Genomic DNA, 27655 nt, shown 5'->3' on the forward strand with positions numbered 1-27655 from the left:
GATGCCTGTTTATATGTATCACTTATATTCTTAGAAAACCTATTTATTTACAGTAGATAATTATTGCTCCTTAATGCACCCCTGGAAAATAACTTAATGAAATCATTTGCAGAGATCCATGCTGAGACTCTAAAAATGTAATTTTATTATGTATTGAAGAGAAAATATATGTGGTAGTTTGAATTAGGGAAAGATGTTTCTTATGTGTATTTAAAATAGGAAAACATTTCCCAGGTTTGCTGGGCAGTGGACTCTGAGCTGCTTCATAATCTTATTTTAAAGTTCTTGTCCAACTTGTAACTAATAAAATAGTTAAATCTGTGACTAAAGGTGAATAGAAGCTGCTCTTCTTCGAGTAGTATCCCTATGGGTGATCCACTCTAGGTGTATTTGCATCCCTGTACCCCCGATCAGAGATTTTAGGTAGCAGTGTCCATTCAGCCTGCACATGTGCTCTCCTCTTCTAGTACTCTGCCTTGTTGCTACCACCCTGAGTTTCTTCTCAACCACCCTTGGCCTGAGAAGGAGCCTTAGCAGAACCCATTGGCAGAGTTCTCTTAGCATTTTCTTATGTTTCCTTCAGTATTAGACACCGTAATAGAGCTTCCGTTAGTGTTGTTACCACTTTTTCTTTTCCCCTTTTCCTTTTCTCCCCCTCCCACATAAAAAAATTCTTATTTTGCTTGAGGAATAATTATACTAAGGCTATAATTTAGTCATGGGTATTTTTAGTAAAAGTCATGGACAGGTCACAGGCAATAAAGAAAAATTCACACCCATGACCTGTCCCTGACTTGTACTATAAATAGTAGCTTGGGGACCACTGCTCAGGGAGGATGCGGGGTGCGGGGCCAGTCACTGCTCAGGGGGACAGGGTGGTGCCAGGGTCAGCTGTTGGGGGCTGCCGAGCAGCGGCTGCTCTGACCACTGGCAGGAACATCCACCTGCTGCTGCTCCAGCTGCCCGCAGGACTGTTGCCAGGGGCCAGCAGGCCTAGCTGCCAGGGGTCGCTGAGCAGCGGCTGCTCCATCCAATCCCAGGACTGCTGCTCAGGCAGTCCCCGGGGCCAGGTCGGGCGATCCCTGGGGCCAGCTGCCTGGGGCTGCCGAAATAGCAGCTGGTGCGGCTGGCTGCAGGGCCACCCAAGCGGCTTCCTGTGGAGTTGTTCCAGCAGCAGCTGATGTGGCTGTACCCAGGGCTGCCTGAGCAGCTGACACCTAGGTCAGCTGTTTAGGCAGCCTTGGGGTCATCCACAGTGGCCGTTGCAGAAGTCTCAAAGGTCGCGGAAAGTCACAGAATGTGTGATTTCTATGACCTCCATGACAGACACGGAGCCCTAGTTATTACACTAGTGTAAGTTAATTTTACTTGGTTTCTTCCCTTTTGGGACGTGAACCCTAAAAAGGGTCTGGCTCCCCCAGGTTTAAATGTTGCCTTGCCTGTTGAGAAGCCATTCCTGTCAGCTGTGGCCATTCCCACTGCATTTGTTGCCTCAGAGAGTAACAGGTGCCTCAGAAGTGCACATTTTGCCTCAAACTTAAATTGAGAGCTTGAAAAAAATGTGAGCTAAAGTCAAAATGGCTCATGATGGAAAGCTAACTCTGACCAGCCTCCAGACCTGGGACATTACTCTCCTCCCCCCCCATACGGCAATTCCTGGTGAGGCTGATCCCATCAACATCATTGGCTCAGCACTCTCTGGTGACTTCAAAGAGGAAATTCTTGGATTCCTCTCAAAAAGTCTCAAAAAAGCAGGCCACTAGTCCCCCGAGTAGGGAATCAGCCAAGAGAATGAGTTCTCCTACAAGGTTGACTATGTTGGTACCGAGTGACCCATGACTAGGTACCCACAAGGCTGCATGATCCTCAGGTACCGTTACTACCAATAAGCCCAAAGATCATAAGGAGGCAGGCTTGGCTAGATCAGTACTCTAGAGGGGAAAGGATCTGCGAAGAACAATGCAGCTCCTCTAAAGTTGAACCAATGGAGTCTTATAGAGAATCGGTACTGAGTATTTCAGCTCCACAAAAGGCTAGGGCAATATCTGCTAGCCATTTGTCGGTCCACAAAATACCTCCAGTACCGTTGACTCTTTCCACTTCAACAGTCTCTGCTCAGCCAACAGCTGCTTCAATGCCAAAGGAATTTTGGTTCCCTAAAGACTTGATGGTCTCGGAGATGCCTGAATCACCTTTGCTAGGCATCAACATGACTGCAGTACTGATTATGTCCCAGTCCCCTGACTTACATATGCTACCAAGACAATCTCCTCCACCATCCATGACTGCTACACCCCGTCAAGCGACGACGAGGTAGATGATGGGTATTACCTATACTCTGTGTCTGTGCAAGGCTCTATATGACAACATCATTGATCTAGCCATGTAGAAACCGATCAATCTATCACCAGGGTAGACAAGGCCCACCCACTTGGTATGAACACCCTTGATGCCCCCATCCAGGCACTTTGCACCACCTCAGTGGCCATACTGGGACCCATGGGCAGCATATAGATACCAATTCTTGAGGATCTTTGAGGAACATCAGGAGAGACTAAACAAGGAGGCTACACCTGTGATCAACATTTCTTCATGTTTCCTGATGAAACTGTTGTTCCTCTCCCACCATCTAGAGCAGGCGACTTCAAGCAGTTGCAAGACCTCTTTAAGAAAGTAGTGGATTCACTACAAATCTTGCTTGAAGAAGTCAGTCACAGTACAAAGTGATCAACATCTTGCAGACATGATCATTGGCCCAAATTGCACTCCCCGTCAGCGAGGTCTTGCTCGAAAACTATATGGTAGACATCAGCTACAATACCTCCTTCATGCAAACAGGCAGGCTAAAAATGTGTGCCATTAAAAGATATGGACTTTTTATTTTCTTACCCATCCCCAAATTTCAGCACGATCGACCATATATTTACCCTTATCCTCATCCATCTCCACCCATGTTTCTTCCATCATGATTGGAGAATGGATTTACATGCACTATGGATACCTTAGGTACATATATTGGGATACCTTCCACAAGAAGTACTTGACCTTGGCTGTTTCCTCTCCTCACCCCCACCCCCTCACCCATATACATCAAGGTTCCCAGATATTTGCTGATTTCTTCCTCAATATCAAACAAAAGTATATCTGTTGCCCAATTGGTTAGGTGTATCCCATCCTCTCTGAATAACTCGGGTGCCCAGTTTGATAAGTCTAGATGAGTAATTACCAATCCTCTTGGTCACATATGAATTTAGCCACTTCCATATTCATGTACTCCCTAGCCCAGTGGTCCTCAACCAGGGGTATGTGTACCCCTCGGGGTACACAGAGGTCTTCCAGGGGGTACATCAACTCATGTAGATATTTGCCTAGTTTTACAACAGGCTATATAAAAAGCACTGGCAAAACCAGTACAAACTGAAATTACATACAGACAAAATGAGAAAGTAAACAATTTTTCAGCAGTAGTGTGCGATGACACTTGTATTTTTTATGTCTGATTTTGTAAGCAAATAATTGTTAAGTGAGGTGAAACTTGGGGGTATGCAAGACAAACTGACTCCTGAAAGGGGTACAGTAGTCTGGAAAGGTTGAGAACCACTGCTCTACCCTTTCCAACCCATGGAGGCTTGATGGCTTCCTTCGGTATGCTCTGTTGTATCAGTTCAGACCAAATAATCATCACTCCAAGGAAAAAATTCTGCGCCAAAAAATCTGCGCCAAATCCCATTTAGCTCTGATCATCAAGTTGATTTCCTCACACATTCCTAAATCATTTTTACTGAGGTGAAAAATAGTCACATCCAGTGGCTGTTACCAGGTTGCCAAAGAGTGTACAAGGGGTATCAGCTGGTCCCAAAGTATTCCCCCTCTTTGATCCGTTCCTTTGCTCCCTATAGATTGCCCTTCCATCCATGCTGACTCAGGAATGCTTCATTAGTGAGACCCAATATGTGAACCTATGGGCCATATGCACAATATTATGCACACACCTCTGTCTCCAATTCCTGAGCCCAGTCGTGATCCCGAAGGAAGGAATAAACATAAAGAGTTTAGCACATAAACACTTCACTATCCTTGTTGACAGGGGCCTCCAACCTGTATGCATTTGGATCCCACCATTGATATGCTTGATTTGTTGGGCTCCCATTCTAACGTATGCTATGGATGTAACCAATCAATCTTGAACAAATTCGCTAAGGGAACCTCAACAATAGGCATTCTTTTACATTGTCATGAACTGAAATTTCGTTCTCCAAGGTAACTCCCTCCGAGGAAAGAGTGACACATACATTAAGCTTTGACTGTTTTGCACTACCTTTTCCCCTATTGTACTTATGGCCTGCCCTCAAAATCTTTTGCTTTAAAATACTCTCCATGTGAGACTTGAAATTATAGGACATATCCTTTTGCTTGGAATTAATATTCTAAAGCCTGTCTTGGTTGTGGTGCTGCACGGAGCTCAAGAAACGGAATGCCATTCCTCTATAATTCTTGTATTACATGCTGTTGTTTCACTTTGCATGTTAACTATATAGCTAGATGGGTTTTGCACTCTCCTTTCAGGTACATTTGAACTAACAGATTCTGAAAGACATTCTTCTGGCACCATCAACATTGAACTAAAATGGAGGTTCGCCTATCTACCTCCAAGTGGATCAGCAATGGCAGCAGACCTAGTGAGTTACATCCAAAATGAAAAATCAACAGCAACTAAATTACCAATGAAGGAAGAAGTGCAGACTCTAATCCTGACCCCTTCTTTTACTTCATCAATGACAGTAAGTAATCTAACAAATTCAAAGAAGTTAGAGATAGAAAAGACCTATTACAGTAGGTCATCCTATCAACCTTGCCAAGTAGGATTAATCCCTACAATACAGTGCATTTAATAGAGACTAGTAGAAATACTTCATACAACCACCAGTTGGATTTCTGCTGGAAGAAAAGGCCTCTATTTTATCACTTTTGAAGCTTTTAAAAGTCTTCTGTACACATAGACAATTGTAAAGGAGAGACAAAGCAAACATTAACCTTTTTAGATAGAACCATTTTCTAGACATTTCAAATTATTTACCTTTTTGTTTTTAAAATAAGTAAATTCCAAATCCTCAATCAGATTTTACAGGGAAATATTTCAGTATTGTTCATTAATTTTCCAAACAATGCTAGCTTCCACTGTTTCTACCTGTCACCTAAAAGTTCCCAGAGAAGGAACTGAGAGAAATACAGACATTGGGAGAGCGCAAGAGGAAAAACAGACACTCAGAAGCAGAATTATGAGGTGGTAGGCTGTGGCAGAACAGGCATGCCTGCCTCTTTGGCTCTCAGCTCTCTCCAGGCTTTTGGCGCTTGTTGTGTGGCTGGAGTGGTCAGTCAGCAAACCCCTCTTGCTGTTCTCCTGCTTTCAGCCTTCCTCTAGTAACCACCTATAGCTTTCTCCAGGGACCTGCTGGAGTCTCCTGGTGTCTGGAAGCTCTCACTTACAGATCACTTGCTCCCAAGCAACTCTCACCTGCCCTTTTCCTGACTGACTCGTCCACTCTCTGTTTCTTCCCCATTTCTGTGGTCCAGGTGCTAATTAGGAAGCAGCTTATGAGTCATGAGTGCTTTGGCCTCTTTGTTCTTAAAGGGCCAGTACTACATTGTGACAAACACCTTTTTTAATTATATTGATTTATCCTAGGTACCAAAGCCCAAACCAAGGCAGCGTACTGCTCTAGCAGACAAGAAAGTGTCTTTTATGGATGTCAGCATACTACCGATTCCAGTGAGGTTTAAGTATTTTCTTAAGAGTTTATGTGTTGAAAATGTACTCATGCAATAATTTAAACAAATTATTGTACCAATAATTACTATTTTAATCAGCTGAAGCCAGTTAACTAAAATGGAGTCTCTCACGTCAGTTGTAAAATGTCCTGAGATGAGTGTTAAGTGTAGTTTATTATTTGTTAATATGGTGTATTAATTATATTTGGCCTATATACAGTTACGTTCTTCTGTTCATAAATGCATTTGATAACCTTAATTAATCACATTAAAAACATAGTATCAGTGTTGATCTACAACTCTTCCTACTGTCAGTTAAATTTTAGTCAGATTTGTTTTGAACAGTAATAAATACCAAAGAGCATAAGTATAAACTAAGTCAATCTATTGTAAGTTCACCATAAAAGATCAAATTCAGCACTGATGGAATCAAACTTTTTCAAAAGCCTAAATCTGAAAAATGAAAGTAGGAAGTGTGTGTGAGTGTTTATATGAAATATGTAAGGCTTCCACTTAAATGTAACTTTAGTCACATTAGACTTCTATATAAGTAATATAAACATATTTTGGGACCAGATTTATTCACAAGGACCATTCCCCCACCCCTTCCTAATTTGCTCCACAAATATTTGAAGAAACATTTTTTGCTATTTGGAGTCTGTCTACCTGATTTGCAGGTATAATTTGATGCATAAGGTTGGGATTTTCAAAGGGAGTTAGGTGCCCAAACCCTATTGAAATTCAGTAGGATTTAGGTGCTCAACTCTGTTCTTTGAAAAGCCGAGCTTTGCTGTGCAAATGACCTAAATTCCTGGCAAAAGTAATATTAGTAAAAGTTTCCATTAATTAAAAAAAAAAAAAGAATCAAAACAGCTTTTTGTATGGATTATAGCCCAGACATTGCAGCACTGTATTAGTGTAAGAGAATCAGAAACACAAATGGGTTAGAAATAAACGTAAACCTTAGTAGTCTATTTACTTTGTCTGGGTATGGTACACTCTGGTTCTTAGATATTCATGTGACCTTTTTGACAATACAAATAATTGCAGCTGCTTAAAGGAGGTTCATTTGAAAGCTGGGCTGAAAGCCTGCCTTTTATGTGTTAGTTTTTGTAGTATCGGTTAACTATGTCTCCTTATTGTGTGCCAATACCTCAGAGCCCTGTTGCTGATGCAGACAATGAAGAAGTTTCACAAAAAATTAAGGCTGACACACTTACTGTTTCAAATGTTCCAGAGGTATGAGGTGGTTCAAGTTTTATGATGTCATATACCAATTTGTGCTTGAATTCTGTTTATATGTTGATAGCTGTAGCAGAAAATTCAATATCAGCTTTGTTTAGTCATGCGCTAAGAGTAAAACTGTAATACAGTGGTATTCTAGTTGTTTGGTAATTAGAATTTTAATTGGTTCTCTTGATGAATAACTAGAGTAGAGAAATTGACTAAGTGGTCAGGAATGAAGTTGGTATCAACATTATCATCCAAGTGCTGTGTGTTCATCAACTGCTAAGTAACTAGGAAATCCAAGATAAGAATCTAAGAGAAAAAATTACTTGATTTGTCAGGTAGGTCAAATGAATGTTTTAGTAAATGGTTTTATACAGGCATACAAGACATGTCATGTTATATATTAAAGAATCAAAAGTACAGTGCCAAGAAGGATTAGAGTTCATGGAAGGACCGTGCATAATACTGCCATTATGGGCTGCTGTCCAACTTACTGCTTCTTTACACGGTATGTAGCCTTCCAACTGTACATGCAGAGGAAATAGAAAGAAGAAAAAAAATACATTTAGCAGGCTAAGCCTGGATCAGTATTTGGATGGAGGAAATTTCATTAAATGCATTGGAATATAGGTGATTCAGTGACTGACATTATTTCCTCTCAACCACTACTAAGTTAGTAATATTCCTACATAATTCCTTATGCTTTTAACACTTGAATTAAATGCATCTCCTCCCTCCCTTTAAAGATGATCACTAGATAAGAGCAAAAAAATTCCACCAATTTTGGAATATATTCTGAATACGTAAAATACCAAGGGTAAGAAAAGTATTAAATACATAATTTATTTTAAACCTACCCTTTCTTTTCTTTTATATCTCTTGAAATGTTGGATAACCACCTTTTGGTTCACCTGTCCAGTGTATCACACTAGTCAAGTCACATTTGCCATCACTCTGAACTGGAGACTTTACCTTTCTCTGTTCCCCAGAGGAAAATAAGGATAATTAAATAGTTTTGCAAACCTGTGCAAGGATATTCATTTCTGGCACCTGACCTTCCTTCCAAATCCAAGACATTTAGATTACACCTTTCTTACTGCCAGCAATGGCTGCGGCAGAAACTTGGCAGCAGCTATGTCCTGTCAGTGCTCCTGACAAATTATCAGTCTGGTGAGCTAACAGAACAGTGGTTCAGTGCTCCTGATTTTACATTCATACTCCTCTGTTTAAAGCTTATTTTGAGGGCAAATAAGCAAGCTAATTCCCCCAATTTACCTCCAGGGAACACATTTAAAGGGGTTTGGTTCCCCTGGCTGCGCTCTTTCTGTTTGTTCCTCCTCCCCTTAAGGCAGAGCAAGCCAAATAGAATGAGCCAAAGATTACAAGGAGCTCCATCTGTTAGGAGATCATCTCGTGAGCTGCAAAAAGGGAGCTCTGCCACTGCCACTGTTTTTCATAAAGAATGCTCCACTGGCCAAGGATTGTCTGGAGCACACAGTGTCCCAGCTCTGATTTGTCTCCTATGCCAATGGAGGGCCTAAAGCCAGCTTCATACCAGCAGAGAACTGTTCAATTGATGGAAGAGTCCTCAGTCGCTTCTTAAAGTTACTTTGTATTGCTGCAGTGGTCTAGACTAGTGGAGGGACTCACCTGGCCCAAGAATAGAATGGTTATGGGAAGCCCTGGAGCCCCATGCCTCCAATATTGTAGGGGGACAGGTGCAGCTCAAATGTCTGACTGGAGAGAGAAATCAGACCCAGAAAGAAAATGATCTGGTAACAAGCTTTACTGGGCTCCCTATAGAGCAGATAAAACTTAGTCCAGCAGAATTGATGGGTGTAATATCCCTGATTTGGTACATACTGGAAAAGGTACCATGATCTGTGATTTCTGTGGATCTAAAAGAGGGGGGGGAAGAGAACTTTTGAGAAAATTATAAACTAAAGCATTCTCTTACCCTCGATTTTTGAGGCATTAAATATATAATTTTTAAACTGGCTCTTTTTTAGTGCCATTTTCAGTTCATGAAGACACTGCATAAAGGCTAATCAAGGTTATAAAAATACCATCTGAATAATAATTTTTCTAAAAATAAATGGTTTAAAATACAAGTTAAATGTTTTGAAACCATCAGAGGCTGCATTTATGTTGACAGATGCCAAGAGATTTTATGAATTATATCTTTAGAAATGTAAATGGTTATTAATTTGTCCTTTTTACTCTGTCAGATATTTGTTATTGCAGTTGATAATTGATGAGCTTTTCATTGCTCTCTATCCTGTTTAAGCTATATCATTACTAACAGGTCACATATATAATGCATACAAGCCATAAATCTTCAAGTTTTAAGTCTCAGTAGCTTTTCCTATTCTAGTAGGTGTTCTAAATACCACAGAATGTCTATAAATATACCTACTTTTATATTGCTTGCCTTATTTGAGGTTATACAGGAAAGAGTGGCAGATGATAAAGTAAAGGAAACTTCTGAAGAAATTCAGCAGAAAAAAGATGACCTTTCTCGACTATCTGAGGGTCAGTTGGCTGACCAGAGCTCGGCTACTTCTGGAGATGAAACAGAAATAACTGAGGAATTGGAACCAGAAGGTAACTTTATTTTTATAAATTATAAATGAATCTATTTAATTAATAAAGCTACTTCTCTTTCCATTTTAAGCATTTTTGTTGACAGTGGGAGCTACCTCATTATAAGAAGGTTCATGACAGAAATTATATTCTGGTGTTCCTCATGACTGTACCTGGGTGGGTTTGTTGGTGTTATTCTTAACCCAACAGGAAGCTATATAGTAACTGAATGCAAAAATCTGGTATCTGACCTAGTTTCATAAAATATTAAAGGAAACCTGGCTTCTGTTTTAAACGTCTTTATATTCTCCCTTCAGAAGAGTGATGTTCTAAAGACTGTTTTAAAAAATGTTCCTCTTTTGTCTGCAGATAACAGCCAACAGTAATATCAGAGATCATCACAGACAATGAGAGGGCAGTACATCTTATCACATCTGTGACTTCAAGTTATTAGAGGCAGATTTATATACAGACTACAAAAGTCAGGTCATCCTGTTCTAGCTCTTATTTTAAGCTTAGTATCAGGGAATCCAGCTGAGTCCTTGCCTACTAAATAAGGGCAGGAACAGGATACAAGATTTTTATATTCAGTTGTTTATAGCTTCTTGTTAGGCCTTCTGTTCCCATTAGGACTGCAAAAATCAAGAGTTAACTCCCTCTGCTTTTTATTTTTTTATTTATTTATTTTTTTTTACTCTAGCAAAACTGAGCTGAAGGCTTTGTAGAAGTGTCTGCCTGAATCCAACCCTAACCTGTTTCTGAAAAATTATTTTGCAATGTAGTCATTTATGTGCAAGCTGCTGAAACCTAGACAGTGGAAATCAAAGCTTAATGCAATATTCCTTTTAGGGGCTGTCAATTAATCGCGGTTAACTCAAGCAATTAAATCAAAACAAATTAACTTGATTAAAAAGTTAATCACAGTTTTAATTGCACTGTTAATAATAGAATACCAATAGACATTTATTATAAATATCTTTGTTTTTCTACGTTTTCAAATATATCAATTTCAGTTACAACACAGAATACAAAGTGCTCACTTTTATATTATTTTTATTACAAATATTTGTACTGTAAAAAAGATAAAAGAAATATTTTTCAATTCACTTCATACAAGTGCAGTCTCTTTATTGTGAAATGCAACTTACAAATGTAGAAAGTTTTTTTTTTACATAGTGCACTCAAAAACAAAACAATGTAAAACTTAAGAGCCTACAAGTCCACTGAGTCCTACTTCTTTTTCAGCCAGTCGCTAAGAGAAGCATGTTTGTTTACATTTACAGGCTGCTTCTTATTTACAGTGTCACCTGAAAGTGAAAACAGGTGTTTGTATGGCACGATTGTAGCTAGTGTTGCAAGGTATTTACATGCCAGATACTCTAAACTTTTGTGTGCCTCTTCATGCTTGACTTGTAGATTGAACTGTCTTTTGTTTATCTTTTTTGCAGTGCAAATATTTGTAATAAAAAAATAATATGAAGTGAACACTCTACATTTTGTATTCTGTAATTTGTATTTGTAATTGAAATCAATATATTTTGAAAATGTTGAAAAACATCCAAAATATTTATAATAAATGTAAATTGTTGTTCTGTTATTAAGTGTGCAATTAAAACCGGGATTAATCATGATTAATTTTTTAAATAATTTGACAGCCTTAATTCCAATATTAAACTAATCTTTGTTTACACTGTTGTTTATCACAGGAGATTTGATACAATTGTACCTCTGTTTCCACGATCATAGCCATTAGTGTTTTTAGCAGATCAGAAGAAAAACAAGGGACTTTCTAGACCATTTAGTAGTCATCGATTTGCTTGTTTCATGGTCTGCAAATGAGAAAAGATTTGCATGACTTTCTCAAACTGTATTTATTAGAAAAACTAGTATTATGCTCCTAGGTTTCTCAACAAATCTCAGATGGACTGCAAATACAGAATTTTTTAACTGTTTTTTTCCCCAACAGATCAAGGTAAAAGACAGGCAACTGATGCCATGGAATCAATAATAACTGACAGTGATGACTGTATTGTTCCTAGCCCAGTGTCCAACAATATTAAACAGGTCAGTCAGTATATTTATGGCAATTAAATGCTTCTGTTCGGGAAATTATGAAAATCTAAGAAAAACATATTTTAAATGCGTCTGCCTCTAATATCAGAAGTGAAATATCAAGGGCTAAATTTTCAAAGAGCCTTCAGTTTTTATGTGTATCTGTTTCAAACTGAAATAGGAAACTTGCGCACACACATCAGGTAACTTAGCCTAATGACCTGATTATGCATGCAAAAGAGGTTTTCTATATACATAAGTTAAGCTGTAAATTTTCAGTCATCTTCAAAAACTTGGCCCTCAGGTCAGGCACTTACGGATCTGACTATGTAATATATGTGCAGGTACAGGTTTGCAAGCATAAACAAATAATATGCAAATTATATGCAGCTATCATTTGTGTCCAGTACAACTTTCTTGCTTAGGAAGCCTTTACATTGCATTTAGAACATAAAGCAGTAACCCAAGAAAGCTAGGTAGCATTGTAAATTATAGTAGATGAGACTTGGGTTCAAATGAGAAAAACAGATTTGTTCGTCTCATCTCAAATCACGCATCCCTTTTTCACATTTTAGTATAATTAGAACTTCTCATGAAGAGCCCAGTCCAATTGCCATTTAAGTCAAAGAAAGTTGGGTCAGCCCTAAGGGATGTCTACTCTGCAACCAGGGTGTGTGATTGTAGCTCGTGTAGACATAATCTAGCTACATTGAATCTAGTTAGCTCTGCTGTTAAAGCAGTGAAGCTGTGGCATTGCGAGCTTCAGCATGGACTGGACATGCCCACCTAGAACCCTGACTAGTAACTTGTATGGCTAGCCCACACTGAAGTCTGTGCTGCCGTGGCTTTTTTGTTGGGATATGTCTTCATGAGCTGCAGCCACACCCCCTGATTGCAGTGGAGACATACACTAAGAAGAGTGTAGAACTGGATACCATTGTGTCACGCTGTCTGGAGTGGCTCATGACTGACCGTGCCAATCTCGGGGCAGACTGTCAAAAGCAGGGCAGAGCCCCTCTTTCCCCCCCCCCCCAACTAGTGGTATATTCTATCATTAGATTTCATCAACCCAGTAACAAACGTGAACTCCTGATTCACTGCAATGTCTTACCATGGAGTCACAGATAATTCCCTTGGGCGCTCCAGTCTATCTTGCCCCCAGGTAAACTGGACTTAGTAATAAATGGTCACTTACACCAAAAATCAGAAAATATTCAGGTTGCTCCCAGTACCAAGAGACCAGAAACTTACCCCAGATCAATTTGTACCTTAGATCTCCCACCAAAGACAACGCTGGTAGCCAAGCATATAATAAACTAATTAAGGATTTATTAACTAGGAAAAAGAAATGAGAGAGTTATTTACAGATTAAAGCAGGCAACATATATACACAAAAGAGTTCAGTCTGTGGTTCCAAAATGTTACAAAGATGTTGTGATCTGTCAGAACTGAATGTCTTTTTAGGGCTAAGCCAGGTTGACCCTGGTGATCTCTGCTTTTTTTGTTTCTTAGCTCCAGCCCTTGTAAGAGTCCAGACAGCAAAGAGATGAAAAATTTTCATGTCAGCTGTCTTTATTTCCCTCTTCCAAGTTCAAGCTGATGGGACGAGCTTTCTCTCACATAGCACCTTCATGGGTATAAGAGGGCCATTAAACCAGGCTTTGAGTCATGATGTTCCACAATGGTCCACTAAGTCTTGATAGTTCTTCTGGATGGGCAGGACTGAGCACTTTTCCTGCCTAGGTTCACAAGTTCAGAGCAAGCATTTTTACAATTATAAAGCATAACTTACATATTACCTTATAGTGCAGGATATAGACATTACAAGTAAGATTAATGCATGCAGCAACTTATAACCATTTCATAAAATCTAAACACTAAACACATTCTTACATGTTCAACACCTATCTTGAACAATATTAACATATAGGTGAGCTGGTCTGATTTCCAGCTATGAATTTGTCAGTGCTCAGCTGATGCCTACAGACTTGGCAAGAGGTGGCACCTAGTTTACCAGCATCACACATGGAATTTTGCAAGTCTGATTGAGGTGCATGGGCAGAGATGTATGTGATATTTGCACAACAGCCACCCACTTTAAGTCTGTATTTTAAAAAAAAACCAAACACACACACTTCACTTTTTAAAGCATGTCTCTTAAGGTTTGTTTTTTTATTAAAAATGGTTTCAGAAATACCCAGCCAGACCTAATTATCAGGAGAAAAAAGCTTGTAGGTCACACCATTATTCATGATGTTTATTAACCTAAACAGGCAAAAAGAATCAAGGAGTTTTCATGGATGGACTCCACACACAGAAGAATTGCCACTCCAATTACTCCCCTGAATTTAAATATTACACCAGATGGCCTCAAATCAAGAATTTATCTTCCCTACAAGTCTTCAACACTAGCAAGCTCACACCAATGCAGGCCTGATCTTTGTAAGGCAATTTGGGTCAAATGATAGTAAACCATATGCAATCCCTGAAGCTGGATATGTATTCTTCCTTATGATTTCAGTTATCCCTTCTCCCCAGCTGCACTTATGTTAGGAAATGTTATTCCACCAAACTTTGCTTGAAGCCCAGTTGAGCATAAGCATAAGCTAACAAAAATAGGTCTTCCTCTCAAAATTTGTGTTCCATAAACCCCTCTGAATATTGTGGACACCTCCACTATTTCTGAGATATGCCCTCTAAAAGTATACTGTGGACACCTCCACTATTTCTGCTCAAACTGTCTATGTTAAGAATAAGAATCAGTTTATTATTTATATTTAAATGGACTTTTAGGCTGAGTTTTAAAAGCAGAATGTTCATTCTGGAAAGTTAAAATGTTGGAGTCATTAACTAAGCGACTTTGGATTGCAGGACATTTTGTAAGTTTGTAATTGGTGTGAAAGAAAGTTCCACTCTAAAATAAAAAGTACTGAAGACAGTCTTCAGTCTGAAAAAACAACCAAAAAAATCCAAAACGACAAAAAAAAAAACAAAAAAAACACCCCACCCCAAACAATAACTGAATTTGGCCAGTTAGACTAAGTATTGGCTCCATTCTAGTGAACATTCTTTCTGATTTCTCAATTTTCCTCATAAATTCACAATGCCACAGATCCTTTTTCTGTTAGGATTTCCAATGCCCTTACTAAAGGGATTGTTTTGCATGTTTTATTTCTTCTGTCCGCCTAATCGATCAAATGCTCAAAAGTAGATAGTTGCTGTTCATTACCAGCTTTTTGGTCCTCCCTTCTTTGCAAAATACTGGTGGTTTTTTGTTTTGTTTTGTTTTTTTTGGGGGGGTGTTGTAGTTTAATTCTAGGACAATAAAAAACTTTCTCTCTGCATCTCTGAATTTTCAGATAAACTGAACTCAAATGCATTTAGCATCATTTACCTACAGGCAAAAAGAAAATGAGTACTTGTGGCACCTTAGAGACTAACCAATTTATTTGCTCAAATAAATTGGTTAGTCTCTAAGGTGCCACAAGTACTCCTTTTCTTTTTGCGAATACAAACTAACACGGCTGTTACTCTGAAATTTACCTACAGGGTAATTTTTAATACATTTCATCCACTGAAATATTTCCTCCCACATTTGACCTTTAAAGTCCCAAATGAAAAAGTTCTGTTTTAAGTTCCAATTCAACAAGATACTTAAGTATGAGAATATTACTATTAACTTCAGTATTATTATTCACATGCTAAAAGTTAAGCATGTGCTTAAGTACCTTGCTCAATTGAGACCTTAGTTAACTTTCTAGGAAGTGGTTTAAACACTTGAGTATTCTGTCCTTGTATATAAGAAATGTAGGTCCAAATCCTGCACCCACAAAAGGGCCAAATAAAGTTTAAAGGATGCAGTGCTTGGCAGGAGAAAAGGAGAGGAAATTTCACACTCAACTGTACTGAGAATGTATCTGCAACTCCACAGGGAAAGGAATATGGGTGTGCTGAGGATTTGTCAGAGGGTTTAAGTGCATTATCATAGCACTGATATACATGGCTGCAAATCTATAGGAGTGTAAGCAATAGGTCCTTAGCAGGACTCAAGCTTGCTGCAGTGATTCCTCTAGCTCTATTACCAATACAAACCCTTGCTTCCATGGTCCTTTTTCTTCTGATTTGTTTGTGTGTTAGTTATTATTATTTCCTATGCCAGTCTTTCTATTTGGAGCAGTGGTGGGCAATCTGCAGCCCATCACGGTAATCTGCTGGTGGGCTGCGAGACAGTTTGTTTACACTGACGGTCCGCAGGCACAGCTGCCCACAGCTCCCAGTGGCTGCAGTTCGCCGTTCCCCAGACAATGGGAGCTGTGAGAAGTGGCAGCTAGCACATCCCTGCGCTGCTTCCTGCAGCTCCCATTGGCCGGGGAATGGCGAACCGCGGCCACTAGGAGCTGCGGGCGGCCATGCCTGTGGACGGTCAATGTAAACAAACTGTCTCGCAGCCCACCAGTGGAATACCCTGATGGGCCGCGTGCGGCCCGCAGACCACAGGTTACCCACCACTGATCTGGAGGAATCCCATTTTCAGTCAAAAGGAGTTCTGCAGGAGTGCCGGAACAGATATTTTTGGTAATTTTTTTGAATCAGATTTCAGTTAATCTGAATTTTAACGGACAGCAGTTTTAGAAGTGTAAGTGTTACTAGATTAGACTATTCTAAAAATTGCAGTCTTCTTTTAGTAATTAATAAAGAAATGTAATTAATTTTTATGTGTTAATCTAATAACTGAAGATGTTGATAGAAATAGTATAAATTCTAGAAGTTCTGTTCTTCAACAATCATGCCATTACCAAATTACAAGAAGGTCTATAGATAACTTGCCTTTAATGTTTCAAGAGGTGGAGAGTCCATTTTCAATGTAAGTTCCATCTTAAATTATAGCCATTTGCTGATTAAAACACTACATCCAAAATCTTAACAGGAATATTTAAATGTTATTTGGTTAAAATATATTACATTAGTTAATTTTATGGTGCCTGCTCTGTGATACCAGAACCACACACAGTATCTTGTTCTATAGAATAAAAGTTATTTGTAAACAATTTTAGCAGTGGGTGCTTGTGTTAAGGTATTTCTGTAATAACAGTGTCTGCTTTACAAGAATCGAATGTGTTTGTAATTAGATTTTATTAGAACATTAATACTTACAATTCTTGCTACTAAAATATTTGTGCTAGTATAATCTACTGAGAAGCATAATTCTTGTTAGAAATTCTGTAGTTAATCTTATCGATGTGTGACTGTTGTGCTTTAAGCACTTTAATTTTAACTTTTTTCCAGTTTTAATACTTACATCTAATCTTCTATAGACAAATTATTTTTAATAATTAAGGGTCTGATTGTGGAAATATCCTCAACTCTTAAGAGTTAGGTCAGTAGGAGGTAAGAGGGGGAGTAGATTGGGACAACGACCGTCTGGGGTGGGCAGGTTGGAACTGGAGGCTGATTTGGGGAGAGGAAAACTGGGAGAGTGAGTTTCGATGGGAGGGGAGACAGGTATTGACTGGGCAAGGAGAGTTGGACTGAGATCTAGTGGGACAGGGGAAATTAGGGGAGAGGAAACAGATCTGATGAGGAGCTGGAGCAAAGCGGGAGAACAGGGATTGACAGGACAAAGAGACGAAGATCTGGAGAGGGAAGGCTCTGAATCATAGAATATCAGGGTTGGAAGGGACCCCAGAAGGTCATCTAGTCCAACCCCCTGCTCGAAGCAGGACCAATTCCCAGTTAAATCATCCCAGCCAGGGCTTTGTCAAGCCTGACCTTAAAAACCTCTAAGGAAGGAGATTCTACCACCTCCCTAGGTAACGCATTCCAGTGTTTCACCACCCTCTTAGTGAAAAAGTTTTTCCTAATATCCAATCTAAACTTCCCCCACTGCAACTTAAGACCATTACTCCTCGTTCTGTCATCTGCTACCATTGAGAACAGTCTAGAGCCATCCTCTTTGGAACCCCCTTTCAGGTAGTTGAAAGCAGCTATCAAATCCCCCCTCATTCTTCTCTTCTGCAGGCTAAACAATCCCAGCTCCTTCAGCCTCTCCTCATAACTCATGTGTTCCAGACCCCTAATCATTTTTGTTGCCCTTCGCTGGACTCTCTCCAATTTATCCACATCCTTCTTGAAGTGTGGGGCCCAAAACTGGACACAGTACTCCAGATGAGGCCTCACCAATGTCGAATAGAGGGGAACGATCACGTCCCTCGATCTGCTCGCTATGCCCCTACTTATACATCCCAAAATGCCATTGGCCTTCTTGGCAACAAGGGCACACTGCTGACTCATATCCAGCTTCTCGTCCACTGTCACCCCTAGGTCCTTTTCCGCAGAACTGCTGCCTAGCCATTCGGTCCCTAGTCTGTAGCTGTGCATTGGATTCTTCCGTCCTAAGTGCAGGACCCTGCACTTATCCTTATTGAACCTCATCAGATTTCTTTTGGCCCAATCCTCCAATTTGTCTAGGTCCTTCTGTATCCTATCCCTCCCCTCCAGCATATCTACCACTCCTCCCAGTTTAGTATCATCCGCAAATTTGCTGAGAGTGCAATCCACACCATCCTCCAGATCATTTATGAAGATATTGAACAAAACCGGCCCCAGGACCGACCCTTGGGGCACTCCACTTGATACCGGCTGCCAACTAGACATGGAGCCATTGATCACTACCCGTTGAGCCCGACAATCTAGCCAGCTTTCTACCCACCTTATAGTGCATTGGACTGAGATTGGACATGGAGCCCAGGGTGGGAGATTGGGACTGAAAGTAAGTGGAGATGGGGAATGTGAATAGTGGGATGTAACTGGAGGCCAGGGTGGGGAAGGAGAGACTGACAGGGTGAGGAGCTTGGAACTGGGACTTGCTGGGCAAAGAGCTGAGGACAAGAAGCTGAGAGGTTGGGTGGGGAGTGGAACCTGGGAATGGCTGGATGAAAGAGACTGGGACTAGCATGAGAAGCCTGAGGAGTGGAGACTGGGACTGGCTACATAAGAGAATGTGACTGGGATGAGGAGCCAGGAGTAGGGAAGAAGCAAGACTGGGACAAGCACAGGTTGAAGGAGACCAGGCAGAAGGGGTCACACTTCGGAGAAATGGGCAGAAGAGTCTGTGCCCATTAGAGAAGACCTCTCCAGCACCTGGAATGGAATCCAAGATTCCTGAGTCTCACCATTCCTCTGCTGTCAAAAAATATCTGTAAAAGCAACTGGTAAAGTGTCCCATCTTGTCTAGTGCTGGCCCACATGCAGGATTACAACCTACTACAGCTATTATTTACGCCATTGGTTGAAGTGGCAGAGGTCTGTGTGGTGGATCTAAATGTTCCAACGATGCTGATGACCCATGTGCGTGTGAGTATGATGCCACAAAATGGAATTTTTCAGTTTACTTTTTTTAAAAACCTGGGAAATTACACACACACAGTCTCTCTCTCTCTCTCTCTCTCTCTCTCTCTCTCTCTCGGGAGGACATTGTTCATGTTGCAAAGTCAAGCACTCAGAAGCTAGAAAATGCCAGAATTAAGGTTGCCTTAATTCAGGCCCCTTGTGTATGCATTAACTTGCAGTCTTTAATTACATGATGACATACAAAGATCCCTGCCTCATTCAGTGAACAGGATGGACCTGCTCTGGGGATGAATTAGGGTTGTGTGTGTGTGTGTGTGTGTGTGTGTGTAGTGCAAGAGGCTGTTTTCTGTAGGAACCCTGCTTCATTTGTTGCAGAAGTTGGAAAGTGTGGAGTGAAAGAGGCAGCAGGGTGGTGCAGGATCAGAGAGGTTGATCTCATGGTTATTGAATGCTGCCTCTGGACAATTGGAGTCTATCCCTGCCTCTGCCACAGAATTCTGTGTGATGTGATGCTAGTCAAGTCACACCAACATTTTCATAGTTAATTACTAATTGTGTTCCTCATTTTCTGTGTGCCTGACTAGATATCCTGCAGTCTGATTTGCAGAAGTACTGAGTACATACAGCAGCACCTGCAGTCAATGAGAGCCTTTTTTGACATATATTGTAAAATGCTGTATAATGCTAAGTACTTTGAAAAATCAAGTCCTGAGTGTCTCAAATTGAACACCCAAAATTAGTGGATACTTTGGGACTTAATATCTCTGTACTTCCATTCCCCATCTGTAAAGTCGGAATAATACACCCTCATATGACAGAGATGTTGTAAAAATAATCCTTCTGGAGCATTAAGATTCTGTAGCAATGATCACCCCAGAAAAGCCCATCAGGAAATTAATAGTTCTGGCTTCAGAGCAGGGTTTGACTGGTGTGAAATAAAATAAGGCCTTGGGTCAGACATTGAATAATGAGGAAAAAACAAAATATTGAATAGCTGTCTATTAAATGAGCACCATCCATTCTGTGCAGTGAATGAGGCAGGAGTCTTTGGGGGTGGAAATGGTGTGTGATCATATAATTAAAGACTCTATCACAATGCATATGTACAAGGGAGCTGAATTCAGTTTGCACAGGCAGCTTTAACTCTGGCATTTCCTAATGTTTGAGGGCTTGATTTTGCTACCGTAATGATAATCTTTTCACATAAATGTTTTGTGTTTGATATATGTATATTACAGTGTACAGGTGTCTTGATACCCCCTATTGGGGACACAGAAGACCTGCCACACTGATGGTGTCCCTAGAAGGAGGCTCCACTGAATCAGAATAATTCCTGTGATTTCAGGGATTAATTTCCATCCAGAGTTCAGAGGCAGTTTATGGAGGCACTACCATCTGTAAGCTAATTAAGTACAGCTGGGGCTATTTAGACTCAACACCTTGAAAGAATGCTGTGTTGGGCTGACCAGAAACCATGAAAGGGATCCCTGTGGAAAACATAGGAGCTACCATTTATGATTTATATTATTGTGGGTTTTTTTTTCCATTTATTGTTTGTTAAACTGCACAAAAGGAAAGTGCAGCTGGAGGCTTTCATCAGCCTGGTGCCACTTTGAGTTAAAACAGAACTCATACATTAATTACTTGCCCACAGAGAGTAATTGTGTTTGAAACCTGAATCTCCAAGAAACTTTTTCTTGTTATTCTCTTCCTGATCCTGTACTTCATGCAGAAAACCTGCTAGTGGTTGTCTTTATTTACACAGAAAGCACCAGTTCTCTCTCTGAGGCAGACACCATGCCCACTGCTCAAGAGGAGTCATTTCCATTGTCATGACCTCCACAGTACCCACCCTGTCCTTATCAGCATCTTGCCTCACTTCCATTGACTTTAAGATGTTGACAACATTTTAAACTGACATTTAGTTTTTAATGAGCTGAAATGTTCACAGGTCATTTTTCTGATCCTTCCCTATCTTTCTTCTAACTGCAGCACTGAGAGCCATTTTTCCAAAGAAACTTTTTCACAGTCTCTGTTTTCGTGGTGCAACTTTGCTCGTGCACTCTCTTGCATGTACTGTTTTGTGCGTTTGTATAAAAGATAGAATGGACACATCTGAAAAGAGCATTTCCTTGACTTTAGCATGCTAAGGGGAGTTTCATGAGTAGTTTCATGAGTAGTTTCTACTGTTGTTTGTATGCACAAGAGATAATCTGCAAAAATGGTTGTCACATAATTACACGCACACAACATAGAATAAGTTTGGAAAACTTGGTTCTGTACATTTTCTTTCAATAAAAATGTTGTAAGGGTCTCCTAAAGACTTTAATTTCGCCGAATTGACCTTAAGTTGAGCAGTCTTTATAAAGTAAAGAAGTTAGTTCCTCAAAAAAAAATTGACTGTAAGATTTCTAACTGTCTGCATAATGAGTACTTGAGTGATTTTTCCTGTTGTGTCTGAGAAGGTTATTTGAGTGATATCACACTGTTATAACCTACTTGGGCTGATTGACCTTGGCTTTGTAACAGTCCGAAATGTGATTATCTACAATGGTCAATAATAGTCTGATTTGTGGTCAAACACTATCTCAGTTAAGCATGAGCAACATCTTATAACGTAACCAGCTATATTAAGCAATGTTTCATGCATGATTGGCTGCACATCTATTCATCACTTTTTACGGAGGTTTAGAAGTCTACCACCTATCTGAATTAGAGAGAGATACCGAAGTTATTTTAATAGGTGGAACTGCATTATCTTTAATTACATAGTAAATGCCATAAAATTCTTTAATCTGTAACAGTGTGAACTAAACTGGAAATTACTCGTCACCATTAAGCCAAACAAGAATGTAGTTGATGTACAAATTTAGAGTTGTACTGCAGTTTATTTTATCAAAATGATTTAGGCACAATCATACAAGATTTTCTGTTTTAGAAAGATTAGTTTATGGATCATTAGTATCTTCCTTTCCCTATTGATCTGTTCATCAGGAAACAAAGCAAATGTGCAAGAAAGTAGATAAGATTACTGAAGAACCTAGAAGTTTCTAAGTATTACATCAATAGATTTGAACTAAGGTTGGTGTTGGTGGCCTGGATCATATAATTCAAAATTAGGTGACAAATGGGTTCCTGTATCTGAAAACTTGATTAATTCAAAGAATACAATTTATAAAAATTAAATTGAAGTAATCTTCTTTTAATTAAAAATCAGTACCTGAGAGAAATATCCTGCAATCATTCAAACATGGTAAATAAAACTTCTGATTGTTACAGATCATGCTAATTATATTGTGAATCTGAACTGCATGCCACACTGTTTAAGCCATTTAAGATCATACTATTTCTTTTTTGCATGTTGCAAATCAGACAGTTAATGGTTTTTTCTTAGATATGTTGATCATAAAAGGAATCTAGCAGATTTTCCAGTACTTAGCTGTACTACTTGCTCCTTTCTCTTTTCTTCGTGTCTGTGATGTATAATTAATCATAGATTACTTCATTTTGTTTCATTTCATTTACAACATTTATGAGCTTCACTTTGTCGGTATGAAATGCTTGTCCCCTTCTTTCCTTTCCAAAGTGGCGTAATTAGTGTTAGCATCTTTTTTAACAGGCTACATAAAGTTTAGTGGCTGGATTAAATCAAGTCATTAACATAATGTACTATACAATTTGCCCCTATCTCTTTTCGTTTCCAGTACATCAAAGTGCCACAGAGTGCCAGTATAATTGGGCCTTGCTAGCTTGTCAGGTTCAGTCAGGCTGATGGCTGCTGCTTTTACTAAAAAGCTTCCAGGCATGATAATTAATAGAGGGAAAAAAAGTCAGGGAAATGTAAAACTTTGGACAGTTCTCTATGAATATTTCATACATTTGAATAATCCGAAGTTAACATTATCAATTTGATGTATAATACATTGATTAAAAGCCTTGTTTCAGGTCCTCAAAGTATACATCAAAACTAGGAATTTGCATTTGCTTTGGCATAGTCTAAAAAAATTAACAATTGCCTTTTCTCTTCCATCCCTCCTCCCTTCACCCCACCTCTGCACTTTATCATCTTGAGTAATAATATAGTTTTCAATTATCACAATAAAATTTACTGCTGTCAGCTTCCAAGTTACTTTAAAATGTGCCCGCAAGGCAATTACTGGCAAAAGCAATTTATACAATGGTGGTCCCATTTTCCTTTAGGTATGTTTACATCTTTTTCCTTCATGGCAGAAATTGTATGGGAATCTTGCTTGCACTAACAGTAGTTTAGTGAAAACTGTCATCATCAGTTTCTCCAAATGAAGATCTCATGATGTAATTAATTTGGATGTTACCGTTAAATAACAAGAACCAGCAATGCCAGGTGGTTGTGGTTCTGGTGTTCAGTAAAACGTGTTTTGAAAGGTTGAACATCCATGATTCACACAGTCAAATGTGCATAGTAAGAAGCAATAAACACTTTTCAATTTTTAATATGCTCCTTTTGGACTGGCATTGAATATCATTTATAAATTACGTGCATACATCAAAGGGGAGAATATATTTTTATCATTATAGTAGATGTAATGGGCCTGATTTTCATTGGGGCCTTGACCTGGCTTCCATTTGTGCATACAGGTCCTCTAGCATGTGCATATACTATACAGTATCACCCACATGTAAATTTGAAATATCTAATGTGATTGGATAGAACTTACCCATGTAAAACCTGGCACCTGCACACACAAATTTGAGACTCTCTGACTTGCAAATGCAGGTGTTACAACTCCAAATGGATGCTTACGTGCAGAGCTATTCATGCATAAGTGGAGGTGGGGCCTGAAAATCAGGTATGTTGGTCCAAATCCTCATCTAGTATAAATCGGTATAGCTCCCTGAGTCAGTTGAGCTGTGCTAATTTACACCAGCTGAGGATCTGGACCATTACATTCAATGTTAAAATCATGGCTGCCTTATTATGCCCCCCTCATTCTTCCTTCCTGCAGGACTATAATACATTCAGGTAACTCTGGCTGTATTTGCTTGAGCTCTAACACTGAGGATGGCAGGGTATTCAGCACTTTTGAAAATTTGGCTACTTATTTAGGTGCCTAAATATAGAATTAGGAGTTTCAGATAATTAAATTTTAAAATCTCGGCCTGACTCTGTCATGTGAGGCTGGTTCTTGTACTTAGTTCAAAATTTCATAAACCTTAGTGTTCTTTCATTTTCCACTTGTATTTCATTCATGATTTTTATCCTCCAGTAATACCTCTGTCTTGCCAGGATTTGACTTCAATCAGCATGCTCTCATCCAAATCCAGTCTTAGTCAGACACTGGGAAAATGTGAACACCGTACTGGCATGTATGGTGAAGGAAGAAATTGAATCCTTCAACCAGTACCATCTACCTGACTGAGTTTCTGAAAGCAAGCTATTAAAACTTCATGGTCAGTGTTTTCAAAGGCTGCTGACACATTTAAGAGAATAAGCATTAACCTCTGACCATACTCCATCATTAAGAGGTCATTGTTAGTCAATAAGATCAAAAAAGTACTAAAGCCAAAGTGAAAGGGTGAAAGAAATGTGATGACTCCGGGTAATACCAAAATTACCTTTCAACAACTTTCTCAACAATCTACTCTGATAAAGGATTTGATGGACCCCACTTAAATAGATAAGGTACCAGTGTCCACAAATTTCTTGAATGCGCCATAGCAAGGAAAGGGAATGAAGTTCATAGCAGTAAAAGGGTATTAGGTTTCAAGAAGGCATATGTCAGGAAATTGAAGTGTAATGCATACCAGAATTTAAAAGAATTAGCCAGTGAACTTACTGAACCACTGACAGCTATTTTTGAAAAATTATGAAGAACTGATCAACTGCCAGAAGATTGAAAAATAATTAAATATGGACTCAACCTTCTGAAAACAAATCAGATTGTAGGAGTTACCAAATGGTATGCGTTACTTCTGAAACTAGTGAAATAATGGAACAAATATTAAGAGGGAGGAAGCTGGGATAAAAAACACCATCACTAAACATCTAAAACCTAATGGACTGTGAATGGTAGGCTGTATTAATTTATGAAGAAATAATCTTGCCAGATGAGCTTAATTCTACTAAATAAATCAATTTAGAAAATATTAGTAAAGCATCTGATACTACAGTACATCATGAAATCTTCCCCTCACAACTAATTCAAATGGCTTGCATAGGAAAACAGGCTAAAGAGCCTTCAACAACAACAAAAGTGATATAAGGAGAAGTTTCGAATAGCATTAGAAAATTTATTTAATAGCTTAATTGATTAATGAGAACATGGTGCAAAGAGCTTAAGAAAATTTACAGGTAATATTGGGCAGAAATATTGTAATACAAAGAAAAGGAGTACTTGTGGCACCTGAGAGACTAACAAATGTCTCTAAGGTGCCACAAGTACTCTGTTCTTTTTGCGAATACAGACTAACACGGCTGCTACTCTAAAACCTGTAATACAAGCTACCAAGTGAGTTTAAAAACATGGACAGAAAATAGCACATGATTTTCAACATGAAAAAACACAAGCTTGTACATTTTGAAGAAAAATAAAACCGAAAACACAGATATTCACTTGGAAGAAAAAGCCTGGACAGCAATAATGTTGGAAAAGATCTCTAGATAATACTGAACAGTAATCTAGATGTGAATGTGCAATGCAATATAATCACCCAAAAATAAAAAGACGACTTGATTTTTTGTTCTTGCTGTTCAGAACAGACATATAGTGCTTCTGAATACAACTCAGGTTCAGCCACGCCTGGGATATTGTGGCCACTTCTGGGAATCTTGCACGTTGCTGTATTTTGGTGACTAAAGTATGTTACCTCCCCAGGCATGTAGATAGGGTGAGCTGAAGTTTATGAGAGTTGCTATTTTCCTATAGGCTAAAAAAAGGTTGGGAAACTTTTGTTTTGTTTTGTTTTTTTGGTTTTTTTTAATGACATGTTAAAGTTACTATTCTGATCAGCAGTGTTTAATTAGTCTGTTCCCTGGCACAACTGTCTCTACTTTTTGGTATAATACAGAGCTATCAAAAAGCTGGTCTGACTGCTGTTTTGACCTATACCTCTCCTTGAAAGTCTACATTTAAAAGTTAGGAAAAGAGAAAAGTACAAGATGCTACTCTGTACTACTGTAATATACAACACATAATTCTTGATAATGAAATTGACGTTCTTAGAACTGATTAATTTATTTACAGTTTGTTCCTAGACAAAAAAGTAAAAGAAAAGAAAACCCATCATAGATCCCTTCCACAAGTGAACAATTGGTAAGAGTGCTGAAGGTTCTGCTAAAGTATTGGCTAGCATGCCTTTGTTTGGTACAGCTGAGCGGTCTTCATTTTCAAATGAAAATGAAGAGAACTTTGTTTATGGTTGAACATTATTTCATAGTTTGAGAGACTGCCACATAAGAAAAATTTAATTATTTTTAACTATAGTAAAGAGGGAAAGACTGAGTATTTAACAGACATAACATCACCATAAAAAACAGCCGAAGAAGAAATTAATGGAAATGTTAATGTTCCCAGAACAAACTTTATTTCACCACATAAAAACTGCACTGGGAAAATTAACTAAATGATTAAATGCTTGGCAAGTATGTGGTGAATTTAAATAGATTGGCAGGGATATTTTATTTAAAACAATTCTGAAATGAAACACTAAATGATAAATTCCTTTATGGTTCACAAAGCCTGTGCTACGAGTCCACTTGCTTCAAGCTGCACTTTCGAAAGACTTAATAATAGTCTTTGGCCATAGAAAGACACCCAATTTCAGAATTAAAAAAAAAAAAAACAAATGGTAAAACATTTGGAAGTAAGCAATTTTGACTAGGTTTTGAAAGAAGAGCATAGTGCCTTGGAAAACCAAACCATGCCCATTATCTTAATTGCACCACTGTGACTTGTGCTCCTTTTTAAACACTAGACTGTGGAAGTCTATGACCAACTAGAAGAGCTTGCCCCAGACAGAGTAAAATGTTTGCACCAAATGCCACTGAGGAAAAATCGTAGAACAAAATATGTTGCAGTAGAATTTGAGGATCTGAAAAGGACAGCACCAAAGATAGGTGAGAGTGAAGGGAAAAAAATATCTCCTTGAGATACAAGTTTAAAGCCATTTATTTTTTGTTTTTGCTGCTTTTTTCTGAGAAATTCTGGCTTAAAAAAACATTATTGAGGTTTTACTGATTTGTTTCTTCATGCAAATTTTGAAAGTGTTGGAACTCCCTTAACCTGGCTCGTTGCTCCAGAAGGAGGGGGATGGTGACTTGGTAACCATCTCTCCTTCCAGAGCAGCGAGTCGGGTCCAGACTCCAACTAGAAGGTTTTTCTCAACTGCTACATCATGGTGGCGCAGAGCCACTGTATTGAGACCATCACCATGAGTATAGAGGCCACTGCATCCTGTGAGTTTCAGGCATCTAGGGGCCCTTTGCTTTCAGTTTTTACTGATTTTTCACTCTTTTTAAAATTTTTGTGATAAACATTGATAAATTCCTGGGAAATTTTAAACAAAATAAAAACCAAAAGTAAAGGGCTTGGATAGAAGTACTGATAAATGGTTGTACAGTCAAAATGGAAATTGACACGAGCTGCAGTTTCTCTGTTTCAGACAGGACATACAAAGATTCTGTAAGGTGCCT

At 39.0% G+C, this 27655-nt stretch overlaps 1 protein-coding gene across 8 annotated transcripts in view; it reads left to right on the top strand.

The window, feature by feature from the left end:
- Positions 1-27655, top strand: part of RPGRIP1L (RPGRIP1 like) — a 142080-nt gene that overhangs the window by 76362 nt on the left and 38063 nt on the right. For 5 of the 8 annotated variants that reach the window (XM_073307594.2, XM_073307593.2, XM_073307595.2 and 2 more), the window contains 5 exons: positions 4567-4781; positions 5687-5770; positions 6928-7008; positions 9441-9603; positions 11549-11646. In XM_073307594.2, coding sequence (XP_073163695.1) covers positions 4567-4781; positions 5687-5770; positions 6928-7008; positions 9441-9603; positions 11549-11646 — 641 coding nt within the window. Of the gene's footprint in view, positions 1-4566; positions 4782-5686; positions 5771-6927; positions 7009-9440; positions 9604-11548; positions 11647-13907; positions 15055-18868; positions 18988-27655 lie in introns of those variants that run through there. The other 3 variants (XM_073307599.2, XM_073307600.2, XM_073307596.2) reach the window with 3 other exon arrangements.

The sequence above is a fragment of the Lepidochelys kempii genome, chromosome 12 (assembly GCF_965140285.1).
Source record: "Lepidochelys kempii isolate rLepKem1 chromosome 12, rLepKem1.hap1, whole genome shotgun sequence".
NCBI lineage: Eukaryota > Metazoa > Chordata > Testudines > Cheloniidae > Lepidochelys > Lepidochelys kempii.